The 15,171-nt window shown below is 40.8% G+C and overlaps 1 protein-coding gene across 2 annotated transcripts; it reads right to left on the bottom strand.

Annotated features, from left to right (window-relative positions):
* Positions 1–4,193: 4,193 nt before the first annotated feature.
* Positions 4,194–15,091, bottom strand: mtx3 (metaxin 3). Of its 2 annotated transcripts, XM_056237631.1 has the most exons (9): positions 14,974–15,091; positions 14,313–14,382; positions 14,053–14,129; positions 13,376–13,468; positions 13,097–13,279; positions 12,721–12,797; positions 9,698–9,870; positions 9,205–9,293; positions 4,194–5,305 (listed from the first exon to the last, which is right to left on the bottom strand). In XM_056237631.1, exons 1-9 carry the CDS (start codon positions 15,082–15,084, stop codon positions 5,213–5,215), a joined length of 966 nt encoding a protein of 321 aa, XP_056093606.1. In that variant the 5' UTR covers positions 15,085–15,091; the 3' UTR covers positions 4,194–5,212. The 2 variants fall into 2 exon arrangements, with proteins under 2 accessions (XP_056093606.1, XP_056093614.1); XM_056237639.1 differs by lacking the exon at positions 9,205–9,293.
* Between the last annotated feature and the right edge of the window lie 80 nt (positions 15,092–15,171).

Below are 15,171 nucleotides of genomic sequence, written 5' to 3'. Positions count from 1 at the left end.
GGCAACCGCACTCGGACATCTCACCAGGTCTGGCACCAGGACTCCTTTTCTGCCGGACCCGCACTCAGAAAGTGAATGTGCCACCTGATCCTTACAACGCCTACAGAACACACTACCCCAGCGTAACAACACAATACAGCTGGGTAGGTGCCGATGGACAAAGGACTCCCGCACTCACGCTGAGACCGTGGTTGAACACATGCTCAAGCAACTTGAGAAAATGACTGTCACGAGCACTCACAACAGAGTGCATCCCTGCAGACCATCGACAAGACACTAAAGGGAACTGTGGTAACTTTAAACACTCACAGCGTTGAACCCCATGCACTCCAACACTCACTCCATGAAACAGCTGTTTACTGTCTTCCAGAATGACTTTGCCCAAACTCAGCTGGTAACAGCCCTGATGACAAACCTGCTGCAGGGGGTGAACTCCTCCATCGACAGCCTCGCCAGGGGTAGAATTCCACCGCACCTGATACCCTTAAGCCTCGTGAAAACCGTGCTGGCGTCCGCCATCACCACGCCAACTGACTCTTTACAAATACACCTTTCCTACTCTCTGGGTAGTGCCATCCCTCTCTGCGCCGACTACAAGCAGAGAAGTTGGGGGGCTTTCTCTCGAACTTGCCCATCATAGAGTCAAGCCGAATCTACCGGCTCAAGAACATTGTCAAGGTCAGATTTTGAAAAATAACATTCACATCAAGATCCACACGCCGGACGGGGTTGACTGCAACGACAGCAACACAAAGCCGTCCTAAGCTCCGAACCCGTACGTGTGCACATTGACCAAAGAAATTCACTATCTCTGCCCTAACAAGCCTTTCCTCAGAGACAACACTGACGGAATCTGCGGGCTGCAGATCAGCGACACCCGCTGCCCTGCCGAAGCCAAGCTACGCACTCAAGGCATCAAGACCCAAGCAGAGAGTGTAAGTGACAGGCGGCTCGCTAACACTCCTGTGCGCACAGCTGCACTCACTTACGACCAGAATGACACTGACACCTGTGTCACCTCGCTCCACTAGAGCCTGTGAATCCAAGCACCGGAAAGTGCCATCCTTCACCTTGACGACCTGGCATGATACCATCTTCCATGCAAAGAGTACAAATTAAAACTGGAAATCCCATCCTTCTCCAGGTACCACACTTTCACCCTAACTCCAGAACGGGAGTTGTGGTTTGCGAAAGGGGGGGTGATCCCAGCTAATTGACATTGCTCCTATCGACACAGCTCTCCAAGCTGTGTCTCTACTACCCATTCTGACTACCTCACCTGTTGTCCAAGCCTGGACCGCAGCCGACACTGCACGGTGTACCTCTATGGTAGTCAGACACACCCTGACACTGGGCTTGACCTTCATCCTATACAGGAGACTCAACGAGATACAAACATCTTCAGCCAAGCTCACGAAAGGTTTCGGACGAAACCCGCAAAAAGGGAGTGCCAAGTCAGAGACCAGGCCAGAGGCAGCTTCGAACCTCATAGAGCTGAATCCTCAGCCCTAATAACCACCTGCTGCATGAGTCATGATTCACCTGCCATCCGTCCATTGTGATGATTGTTGTCCGATTAAGTCCACACAGGGACTTCATCAGACAAAAAGGGGGACTGTAAGGACTGGGCCAGGGTGAATCTGAATAACTAAATACCTTCGTGCTAAAATCCCAAAGCCTTTAGCTCCAAAAGGCCTGGAACTTGAAAAAACACACACACACACACACACACACCTCCCCCACAGCTGACACCCACACTCAGGACAGAGCGCGGTGTCCGCTTACAAGACATTAAGACATTTTATGACATTTTTGGAAGGTCCCAAAGGAACTTCTTTTCTTTAAAAGACATTCAACCAGATATATTTGATGTGTTTTTATGTGTGTCCATTTGCCCATGTCACATTGGAATAACTGTGACTTTATCATTATGCATTTTTACATTTAACTGTCTATTCCCCAGTATTGTTATACGTCATTCTTGGTCTTGTTTTAATTCTCATGATCCAGCGGAATTAATCAGATACAAGAAATTACAGTAAAAGTTATGATTCTATGTGCACCAGCTTTTGGGGACAGTAAGAACCAAAACTTAACATGCTGTCAGAGCCTGGGGCCTTAGATAACAGCATTTACGACCGCACCAGGAATGTCAGAGAAGTATGTCTCTCTCTCTCTCTCTCTGAATTCTAACCAAGGAGGAGAAATGAATCCTGTATTCATATATATATGCTATTATATATCCACTTGAGAATTGTATGAACGACGTATCTAAGTTCCCTATTTCATGAGTTGCCTTTCTGTGGTTTGGTCTATGTTTCTCGACAACTCTTAATGGGATAATGTTCAAACTTTGCCAACTAATGTTTAACCAAATCCATTGGTGGCAAGTTTGGTCTCGATAAACTCCAATCTTCGTTCCCCATTTGTTAATTGACATTACATTTTGCTAAACTTTGTGACACATTAGTATTATAAGAATTGTGAAGATTCTTCTCTTAAACAACCGACGAGATTAGGGTTTCAGATGTCTCTCTCTGGAGACAAAGGGCCATAAACCCAAAGTCCCGCCTGTAAACTTCCAACCCTCTAATTGGCCAAGCCAACAGGAAGAGGCTGGATTTCTCATAGTGTGATAAATGACGCTTCTCCTCTGCGCTCGCTCTCTTCCTCCCGTGTCATGATGTAACGTCTCGCCTCCGGGCGAGCTCTTCGCCTTTCTTTTATTTGTTTCTAGTTTAGTTGTGTTTTTCATTTGTAGATAAGTCTCTGTGTTTAATTCCAATCGACGATTGAAAAGGAAACCCCGTGACCGTGACATATCTCTTCAGCAAATCCATCTACCAGGGACCTTTAAACGAGCGCGCGCTCTCTTTGAAGGAGAAACACGCGCACGTGACCACGTGACGCGCCGGACCGAGAGACACACACGCTTCTTCAAAGCCATGGAAAGATGCAACGTTAACTCCGCGTGATTTCCCCGTAGAGATCTTTATTCCCTTTTTGTTAGTCAAAGTTTTGTTTTCCGTAGCCGACTCAGTTCACTTCCACGAAGTGAAACGAACTTAGCCGAACTATTTCCCTTTGGAAATGTTACAACAAAGACTGTAAACCTCCGTTCAACACGCGCGCCACGCAACCCACGTGACGCTTCCTCACACCCAAAGGACTCAGCTCACGCGGCCAGACAGGGCCGTACAGGAATGTTTTGTTTCGGCACAGAGAGAAACCATAACATACGTTGATTGCAAGTATAAATCTCTTTATAGAGCTTCTAAGAAGTTTTAAGATGATGTTCCGTGTTGTAATCGGAGAGGTGAATGTCTTCCTGCCAATGAAATTCTCCCAATTTCTCTGTTCTCTCTCTCCCCATCCCCTTTCCTCTCTCTCTTACTCGCTCACGCGTGTACGTTATCCATTGTCCAAACTTTATGCATTTCTCGTTCATTGATGTCTTATTGTATTGTTCATTGTTGTCTATGTGTTTGTAAATACATATATCCCATGTAACCGTAGTAAATACATAAGTAGTCATGCCTTTATTAAATCCATTATATTCATTTTGATTGATGTTACTGTGTCTGCTCATACTCCAGGTCTCTGAAGTGAATAGATCAAGCTACGGCTTTATAAATTAAAAATACTTTTAAAGAGTATGTGTTTATAGGGCAGAAAACCCAGTTCTTCTGGCCAGAGAATTGCGTTTCCTGAAATCCTATGAAGTAAGATGATATGTGGGATTTCCCCAATATTAATCTGACAATTGAGCTAATTAAATTTTACCTGTCTGTAAAACGTGATCTAAGCAATCAACTTGTAGTTAAAATGCAAGGATACACGTATGCATGCAGGTAAAGTGATAGATCCTCCCTTAGAGGGAGAGTAAATTCAATGTAAGATTGATCTAATCCAAACATGTATGAATAATTATTAATTACCAATTATTAATTAATTTATGCAAATTCCCCACGGATTAGATCCGCCCTGAATCCTTACAGCTGTCTCTCTATTACTGCCACATTTAAATGATAAATGAACGGAAAGTTGTGCAATATGTTAGTATTGTCCATTTAAATAGCATAAATGAGTTATTAAGTTACGTCAGGATGTACTTTCCACAATACAAATGTTGAGGGTTTTACATTTGGTGTAAACAACTAAATGTATCAGCAGAATAAGATAAACATGTTAACTTGTCTATTTCAAAGAATTTTACTTTCTTGCATACATATATACATACATATATTTGAACATTGCTGTACACTCATATATTTCGAAATATACAATTTCTTGAGAGACAATGAATAATGATTACATCAAAAATAAAGTCAGGTGAGATGGCGTGACACAGCACTGGACTTTTAAGGCATTCCTTGCATGTAGAAAACCTCCCGAGGAATTTGAAGAACAATAAATGTATACACAGTACACACAATCAGATTTCAAGATCCCTTTGCACCAAAAATCAAGAATTTGAAGGTTACATAATCAAGTGAGAGAAATGGAAAAATCAGTTAAACTAAGAGAAAGTTATGCTGTAATGAGGCACAATGCCAATACATGCATGATATTTCACCTGCCATATGCACTAAAGTAACTGTTGTGAACCTTTAAGATGTAAAATTTTAAATCCTAATTTGATTTTAAACAACACTATGATGAAATAAAAGCTGAAACAGTCTATCAACCGTAAAGCTTATAATATACCTGTAATTGTGTTTGGGCAGGATTGAAAAAATAAAACACCATAAAACTTATACATAAAGCCTTTGCATTTAGAAAGCAAGCTTGTGCATTCAAAGTTCCCTATACAATTATTATTTGAAGAGAAAGCCAAAGACAGCCAGGAGCAAGAGCAATGCAACTGAAATAAAAGCTGCATCTCCTTTAAACAATAAAATTTGTATCGCAAGATATCAATTGTCAGCATTTCCCTTTTTGTATATGTATGTAGTTGCCACATGTGCTAATGATTCTTACGTATATACATTAGATGACGACTGCCTATTTAACAAGCCCTTTATGGTGTTGTATTACAAAATCCGACACTCAAACCAAGTTAACCAACATTTCAGCAACTTCATTATGAAAAACTAGCATTCATTTATTATGACCTCATCAATGTGTTCGATTTTAAATATGATTTGGAAATTATTTCAATTTCCATGGGAAAAAAATAAATAATGGTAAAGTCAGTGCTTAGATAGGGTTTTCAGGTTGAGCTCCTTTCGCTGGCCATGGCCGAGGGTTTGGCCTCATGTCTGTGCGGTCTGTGCTGCGGACTGCTGCGAAGATTGTCATCCATCTGTGACATAAAGACATAAAGATAAGACTCACAGGACAAGTGTCAATTCCAAAAGATGTGTAAGATGATGTTTATAGGTTCTGAGATTCATTACATGACCAAAAGTATGCGGACACCCTCTTGTTTGTATCTCAGCAGCATTACTAGCAGGTTAATAAAATTACAAATACAGCCATACACTAAAAACAAAACAAAACAAAAAAACGGTGAAATTTACGGTAAACAAACATTAGCTGTGTTTGGCAGAACTTTACTGTAAAAATATGGTATTAACATTTTAAGTTCCCATTCAAATGGGAACTCGCACTGCATCCTATATAGGACACTATGGAGAATACCTCCAGTGTGATCGTGTGTCTGAAGCACGCGTTTAAACGCGACAATATCATTGGCCGACGACAGTCCGTGACGTCACTAACGGTGTGAGTATAAAGGGCACCTGTATTAGCCGTAATCAATTTCTTGTCTTTGGGATCGGTTTGTTTGCGTGCGTGTGAACGTGAATATCATGAAGAAACACTCTGCCAAGCAATTTTGTCAGGAAGGATGTGCGTCTAGTGAGTGAGTCCATGAATGAGGAGTATGCAGGTTTAGATCTCTAGGGAGCTGAATGCACGCATTGTGAGGATTTCTCAATGAATATCTCCATTCGCGTCATCCCTAATCTCTTCGGATGTGGGACATCCTTTTGGCAGAGCGCAGGAGTCGTCGAATAGGAATATTTTTTGTTTAAGTTCCTCTTGCTAGCTCTGGTACTGCTACTGATTAATTTGCTGGATCTAATTCGGAGAAATTGGACGCAGAATTAAAGCAGGGGGTCACCTACTTAAGAACCCACTATAGGTGGAGGCAGTTACGATCTTGCAAATATGCTAAAGTTTGCATTTCAGGGAAGTTGTTGTTAAAGAATCCGAAACAGAGAAGGCAGTTTACTCTAGATACATAAAGGAGCCTCCTGCTTCGGGGACCCCAATTCTGAATCTGGGGGAGGCAGCTATGACTTCATTACCACAAGGGAGCCGCCTGCTTATATAACCCCTGCGACTTTGAAACTTCAGCTAATCAAAAAGGGAGCCGCCTACTAAAGCCCCTTAAAAAGGAAGTGGCTGGCCCTAGTTGATCACAAGGGGTTATCATAAGGGAGCTACCTGTTTCTTAAGGGAACCCACACAGAGGTGGAAGGCAACTCACCATACCTTGGAAATAGATGTTGCTGTAATAGAGCTCAAAAGGTGGAGGCCTCAGTAGAGCGACCATACTCAACCATACTCAACCTCAAAGACAGTTTGCCAAGGCAGCCTCACAGAGGGCCAACACACGATGTTACTGTCTAGCTAGAGCTCAGGTGAACGGATGCCTCAGCAGAACGACTCTTTAAAGTGAGAAGAGGCCAAACAATGCCCACCTTGAAGCCAGCTTACTACAGCGGCCCACCGAGGGCAGACACACTTGATGTTGTTGTCTAAATGGAACCCGGAAGAGCGGAGGCCTCAGCAGAACGACTCTTTAAAGTGAGAGGAAGCCAAACTACACTCCACCTTAAGACAGCTTATCACAATGGCCCACAGAGTGCCGACACACTTGATGTCTGTCTAGACGGAGCTCAGGTGAGCGGAGGCCTCAGAAGAATGAATCTCTAGAATGAGAGAAGGCCAAACCATACTCAACCTTAAAGACAGCTCATCACTTGATGTCACTGTCTAGGTCGAGCTCAGGAGAACGGAGGCCACAGCAAAGCGCTCTAATTTAAATGCTCACAAAGGAGGTGCCTGCTTAAACCCCAGCCTCTGGAGGAGGCAGCTACAACCTCAGAGAACATTGTGTAAGCCTCCCCCACTTGGGTCCCCCTAAGCAGGCAGTTTCCTCATGTGCTCTGGAAATCGATAGCCTGGTTGAGCTTGGGCCTACCCTTTGGGGTTCTGTAAGCAGGTCCTCTGCTCCCAGAAGAGAGCTCGATATGATCCTCAGACTGCAGGGGCTAACGTGGAGTGTACCCTCCCCGTTACTGGAATACCTTCTCTTTGGGTCCTCTATGCTCTGTTCCGGCTCAGGCAGACTTCGGAGACTCTAGCACAGCTGACACTAATGCAGCTGTTTACTAGTGTCCTCTAGTAGGTGTAGTTCACCCTTCCTTTATGGGGTTTCTTTATTAGGGTCTATCGCCCCTGGTTCAACTCCAGTCAAAGTTGGGGATCACAGTCTTGGGTGAGCATTGGACACACCTCACTCTGAGGGTCATCCTGCTGAATCCTCAGCTCCCCAGAGGAACCCATCTCTGGGCCCTGGTGAGAAGTGGTTTTGAGAAGATAGCATCCCTTCTCATTGGTTGAGCACCCTTAAATTCAGGAGTGCTGGCCTTGCAAGATGCTGACTCTAGGTCAGACAGGGTTGGTCCATTGAGACCTCATTTGTGCCTCATTGTGCTTGTCACAGCCAATTAGGCAGTCATTCCCTCAGCATTGCGGAGTGGGCATTTGTTCCCCATAGTGTCCTAGAGGGTGCAGTGCGAGTTCCCATTCGAAAGGGAATGTCTCAGGTTACGCATGTAACCATGGTTCACTGAGAAAGGGAACGAGACACTGCGTCTCATTGCCATGCATCAGGCCTGCATGTCTACGTCTCCTTCAGACAAAAATTTGGTGTTGTCTAATACAGGTGTTCACGGTTGCATAGTTAGTGACGTCATGGATTGTCGTCGGCAAATGACATTGTCGTGTTTAAACACATGCTTCAGATACCAGTCACGTTTGAGGCATTCCCTATAGTCTCCTAGAGGACACAGTGTCTCGTTCCCCTTCTCAGGGAACCATAATGCGTAACCGGAGACGTTTTACAGACTCAACATACTGAAAAAAAAAAATATATATATATATATATATATATATATATATATTTCCTTAGATAAAACAATGTTAGTACACCCAAAAATTTTAATTCTGTCATCATTTACTCACCCTGAAGTCTTTCCAAACCTGCTCCAAAGAAGATATTTTGAAGAATACTATGGAAGTCAATGGGGCCCATCAACTATTTGATTAACCGTATTGTTCCAAATATTTTCTTTTGTGTTCAGCAGAAGAAAGAAATGCAAACTGGTTTGGAACATCTTGAGGATTAGTGAATGATGACAGAATTGTTCTTTGGGTCTATCCATTTAATATACCAAATTACAAAAAAATTTTTTTTTTTTTTTTTTACCTTTATAATATGCAGACAAACACCTTAAAAACAGTGGTAAAGAAAAATACATATGATGAATCAATGTTCATCACAAGTAACTTTTCTACAAATCACCATCATGGGATCATGAGATGTAACAAAACCCTAATGATATATAAATAATTAATAAGAAAAAAACTAAAAAGAAACTAGTTATAATTAACCTAGAAACTAGAAATAGTTATTTCAATGGAAAATTATCATATGAGATGTCACAGAGAATTTTGGGAATGCCAATTTATGTTTTTTTTCAATGTAAAGTTCTTTTTCACGTCCAAAATTGTATAATTATTTAACTGTAAATTTACATCTTATGACAAGCATTTTCAGCAGAATGCTGAATGATTTTTGTGTTTCAGCATGAAATGCCCCTGTGTAAAGAGCAAGTGAATAAACGGTTCTAGTTGGACGTCTTTGACTGGCCTGGGTTAGCCCTGAACCCCATTGAACACCTTTAGGATGAACTGGGACATCAACTGTGAGCCAGACCACATCACTCAATATTTGTGTCTGACATCACTTATGCTCTTGTTTATAAAATTCCAAATAGGAGAAAATACCAACATGCATGTTTCAATACATAGTGGGAAAACTGTTTGGGCATCCACATACTTTTGACCATGTACTGTAATTTCTTATGACATTAAATTCAGAAGTGAATGAGCAGATCTAGCCAAGACCTTTTCAATAAGGTTGGACTCTTTGTTAACAAGTTGTGTCAGTTTCTGGAGGTTTGCATCAACAGGATCATGGGTAGCCGTTGGTGAACCTAGCAAGAGGGCAGAGATAAAGAAAAGAAAAGACGAAAGGACACTGATTCTGGAGAAAAGCAGATGTTTTTTACGCACATGGGAGAAAGATTAGTAGAATCAGAGTGCAGCCAAAGAGACATAGCAAATCACTTAAAATAGCCACGAGGCCCAAGACCATGCTGTTATTAAACTGTCTTTTAGCATCTGCTTTGAGCCAAATGTCTCGGGTTGAAAGCAATGGAAAGGTGATGAATAATGAATGTCTGGTTAAATGATTTAATTCTATATGATTCAACAGCAAACAAATGGAAGTTGAGATAAATTAATAAAAAGAAGAAAGAGCAGAGCAGGACCAATATATATATATATATATATATATATTTGTAATTAATATAGTACTATAGGGGCTGTGACTACTTACAGTCCATTCTCTTCTCAGTGGTGGCATCGGTAAAGTAGTTTTTAAGGATGGTGTTGCAGAACTGGCAGAGGTTATCAAGTTGGTTTAGGTGCTTCTGAAGCTGCCCACTGGGCAGAGGGGCTTTAATAAGAGGGGCAATGTGGCCAAATACAAAGGCGTCCAGGCTTGTAGGCCTAGCAAATAGAAAACATGGTGACACGCAAAGATGATTACATTTAACTTTATACACTACTGTACAAAACTTTGGGGTCAATAGGATTTTTATGTTTTCAAAATCAAAAATACAGTAAAAACAGTTATATTGTGTGTGGCGAGCAGGACGAGGCCGAGGGCCGTGGGAGGACGGCGCGAGGCCGGTGGCGTGATTGATGATGAGCGACACCTGCGCGACGCACCGGTCTCGTATCTCTCAAGGAGGAGCGGAAGCATAAAGGAGGAGCGACGACAGTGGAGATTGCGAGAGGCCAGGCCTGGACTATTTTATTTAATGTTTTGTTTTATTGTGTGTGGCGGCAGTCGACCGTGAGGGACTGCCGTCTCTACTTTCGTTTTTGTATTTGTTTATTTATTTATTATTAAAATTGTTGAATGTTGGCCGGTTCCCGCCTCCTTCTTCCTACAACATATAACCTCTTACACTGTGAAATTTTATTACAATTCAAAATAATTGTTTTGTAGGTCATTGACTTCCAACACCATAACACTAAAGGCCCCAATATACTGTGACGTCATTTCGAACAAAATCAGGCCAAAACGAAGTTCGTTTTGAGTTTGTTTCAGGAGTTCAAAACAGCTTGCCAAAGTGAACTTTCTGGAAAAGTTATCTGGTCTAATATAGCATTGGTGTGTGTGTTATGTTGCTGTTTGAGCATAAAAAAAAGATCAAAAAAGGTTCCAAAGCTCAAAGTCCACTCCAAAGCGAGATATTTTATTTAACAGAATACACTTTCCAAGAACTACAACGAACAACTCGTTTTGATTACAACGCGTTTTTTCCGGATCTTATGAAGTCACAATGTTCCTCATATAAATAATCTCACGGAATACGTAAAAAAAGGGGACAAGGCCTGGTTGAGCTGCGTTAGAGAAGACAGTGTTGTCGCCATGTCAAAGAGATCCTGTTCTTTCCACCCTGTTTCCAAAACTCATTAGTTTGACCTTCCTAAGGCTGACGAACTTAAGAGTGGTTAAAATGTATTTTAAACACTGTTCCTGAACATTATAACCCCCAACATTTGTCTGTGTGCTGCACATTTTACGGATCTGTTGCTTGTGGATCACAACTCGTAAGTATGTCTTATTATTTATAGTTGCGTTTTCTATTAACAGTTCCAATTATAAGTTTAATGTTGTTGCCTCAATGTAAACAAAGGGCAAAGGGGTTTGGCTCCACTCGCCTGCTAGCCAACATTAGTGTTTACTTTAGCTTTTGTAAGCTCTTGCTTTTGTAAGACTGTTCACTGCCCCTTAGGAAAATGAATCATGGTTTTGTTTGTTACCATTCTTAATTAAAGGAATACTTCAGGATTTAGCATTAAGCTTTGTATCAGTACAAAACCAGTCTGAAATCCGCAGAGCTTTGAGTGTAAAAGTGTTAATATTCATTATTTTTTAAATTAAAAGTTATAACTCACATTGGTTGTGGTTCTTTTTATAAACCATTAGTGTTACTAGAGTATGGATTAGCCTAGATAATGTATTAGCTTAGAGAAATAGTGATTTCAATTGGAGGAAAACAGTTCATATGCAGAGCTACTAAGCTACTCTGTTGACATGGTCCTGCCTTGCATCATATTTTTAATGTGAAAGTCTAAGTTGTGTTATATACATTAGGCTAGTACATCCCGGTGCAACGCAATTTAGCACCATTTCGATGGAAATTTATCAAATAACACGATGTATCAAAGCAAGCCTAGTTGTATCCATTTTTCGGATTCTGCCGCCTGTAACCGGTAGGCGTGGTTTGGGAGTGGCCTCGTAAGGGCAGCAAAGCAAGTGCATTCTGGGAGATGTTGTCTTTCAGCCACATGAGTAAAAAATAAATTTTCTGCCTTTTCTCAGTCTAGAATGCTTCAATTTCAAAAATAATTTCACATTTCTACTATATAAATGACCAATATTAAATACACATTCATCTTCCCAGAGGTGAAGTATCCCTTTAAGTCTGAATCAAGCTCAAATTGGTTTGAAACTGACGCCATCCTTAATATTTACATCTGAGTAGAGCTTGCGGTTCTGAAGGGGCGTGACATTTCCCGAACACGTCAATCACAACAGATTGTGCCAGCTAACCAATCACAGCACATTTTATATTTCGGAAGGAGGGGCTTAATCGAAACGGGACTGACTGGGGAGAGAGGTGCTGTAATAATGTAAAATGTGTGAAAAATAATGTTGTTGTTTTTTAACAATCAAGCATGAAAGCATATTCTAGTACACCCCAAAAACAAAATCAAGACTTTGTAAAAGGGCATAATAGGACGCCTTTAGTACTGCAAAGTTGCTTGCTTTAAAGCAATCAATTGTATAAAGTGCTATAAAAATAAACGTGATATTACTGACCAAATTGCAGAGCACGTGCACACATATCTACATCGCTATAATCGGATGCTTTCTTAACAGCTGTCTTCTGACCACTGTGATTTTTAATATGCATTTATTTTGTTATAAAGAGAAAAGCATGGAGCATTTATTTTGTTATAAAGAGAAAAGCATGGAGCACATATTAACATATTTATCTAAACGCCGCTCTAAGCAGCATCGGGATGTTCACTAACAGTACAACGCTGCTCAGGTATTTTGAACTTCTTTTTTTACCTCTAAGCGAAGATTGAAAAAGAACTTAGCTGTGAGTAAATCAGGGCCTTAAGACATTTCTCAAACTACCTTCTTTTATGTTCCATGAAAGAAAGTCATACAGTAAGAAAGAAAGCCGAGTAAATGATGACAATTTTCATGTTTAGGTGAACTATCCCTTTAAAGAGATGATAAATATTATAGGATAAAAGAAATGAAAAACTCACGTGTCTCCAAAGAAGAAGCGGAAGTTCCCAAGTCTGTGGGAGAGCAAATTCAGGCACTCTTTGGCTTCACTGTAGATCTAAAAGAAAATCTATTGCTAATCATACAATTTTTATATTCATTATTATGAGGGATGGAATAACTACAATAGCACATTCATTGTGTAACATATTTCATGATCCTCTGGTTTCTACAATCCACAGAATTTGCTCATGAGGGCTGAGAGAGAAACGGTTTTCCATCTCACAACGCAACCACAGACATTTCCATTTCACCATGGCATTGAAAAGCGATAAATTAATCCAATGCTATGCATGAGACTCAGTAACTGAGGTAAGAATTATGATCGTACATAAGTATGGATCTGTTTTCTCATACCTTTCCCTCCACCTCTGTGATGTTCAGCAATGGCGACTCTGCTTTGGTCAGTAAGATGCGAGACAAAGCCAAACTGGCCTGTCGACCCGGTACAAAGAAGTTGAGGGGGAATGGGGAATGTGACGTAAACCAGGGCCGGGTCAGGTTAGCATAGTTCTCTGCGTCCACCCAGAATGTGTGCAGCTACAAATTAAAAACACAAATTAACACTTAATTCATACAATCATCATTATGAGGATCTGGAATTTTAAATCAGTATGTGAATTGCCGATAAAATACCAGTGCTGGCAGCAGCTTTTCCTCCAGTAGTGCGATGTAAGCCATTGTATCTGCCCCTTGCTTAGCTGTCAACTCATAGTCGGCATTGAAACTCTGTGTGGATTACGGGAAAATTTTATTGACTCTTTATTTATTATTATTTATTTTTTACTGCTGACCTTCATTATCATTATTAACTGTTGTATTTATACCTTTATTAAAAGATTTTGAATGGTGTCACTCACAATACCATGCATTATTTGTTTTCCTTTTCTCCCCCTGTTTTTGTTAATTGTTATCTGGGTGGGGGGAGGAGGTATATGCTGATACTTTTTATAATTTACACTTGTATGTATATTCCAATATATCTTTACAATAAAAGTTGGCTCTCTGGTAAACTCGATTCCAATTAGTTTGTTGTACAATTCTGGTCAAATATTTTTGAATGCCCAAATATAGACAATAAACTGTAGCTAATCACATATAAATTGAAATAAATATTTTATGTTCATGTATGAATGAATGAATGTAGTAGGTAAAGCTGTGTAATAATGCAGAGTCAGCTTGTCAAAATAAATTTCACGTCGGGGTCCTGAATTCATCAGAGTTCTTCTGCGACAATGACTGACACACAGTAAAATATCCCCACTTATGTTACACACAAAGAAGCAAATCTGTAAACAGATATGAATTTCTACCTGTTTTCGTAGGAAGTTTAGAATTTGTGTTGGTTCTGTGACTGTGGATCCCTCATAATATAGTTGTGGCACAGATGCTGTGGAAAGAGAAATGTGACAGCTGCAGCATTAGAAAAAGCTGCTCACCCCTTTACACACTTCAGCAATGTTTGGCATTCACAATATTACATTTGGAAAACTATGGATGCGCGTGGCTACATTCCTGACTTTCCCTACATTAAACTCTCACACCATGACTACAAAAAAATCCTTTATCTGACCTGTAATAGTCCTCCACGTCCAGTCAACAGACTTTACCGCAAGCTCTGCCCCAGCAAACTTTGCATAAGCCTATAAAAGAACATTAAAAACATGTCAGATGGATAGATGACTGATTTACGGTTAAATATTGATAATCATCTTTAGCGCTAGTGGAACTAGGACTTTTATTATGCATTTTTGCATAGTGTTAGAACGCAGGATTTCTATGGATTTAAGCAGCTGCAAAAACAAACAAGAAAAGCTGTAGGCCTACTCCAGCACAAAACAGAAGCACTGTAATCTCTATTCTAAGTGAAAAGCGAGTAAAAAAGACCCCATACCCTTCAGATCCTAGCAGCATTATTCCTCTGACCTTCAAGAAATAAAAACCGGAGCTGTGCGACACATATTAGCTTACTATCATCAACCACTCAAAACAATGCAATGCAATTCAGTCGAGATCATTTCTGCATGACAGCTACGCTTGCATTGCATCAGTTTAATACTGAACTGGCGTATTAGTGTAGCGACAATTTCATTTATCAAAGTGAATCTTGTCAGTGCTGGATTGCTATCCGGACCCTAGGACAGGTTTCTCCAAAAAGGCATCGGCATTCTTGATTAAATATTGCATTGTGAATATGTATTTAAAACAGGCGTTAACATAACCCGTGTAATTACCAGCACAACGAGGGAGTCTGTGTGCACTGACGGCAGATCCCAGTCGCCTCCCCAGCAGAGCAGCTGCAGCTCCATGGGTTCCGCCATGTTTGTGTGCAGTATGAACAGCATCCCAGGGTGCTAGGTGACAACTTTCACCCTGCAAATGTTTGATGAAATACATTTATGGATCGTGGAAACCGAAAAAGTTGTCATACA

This window comes from Rhinichthys klamathensis, unplaced genomic scaffold (genome assembly GCF_029890125.1).
Source record: "Rhinichthys klamathensis goyatoka isolate OS25496 unplaced genomic scaffold, OSU_Roscu_1.1 h1tg000019l_1, whole genome shotgun sequence".
Classification (NCBI taxonomy): Eukaryota; Metazoa; Chordata; class Actinopteri; order Cypriniformes; family Leuciscidae; genus Rhinichthys; species Rhinichthys klamathensis.
This window is presented reverse-complemented; position numbering and strand designations above follow the sequence as displayed.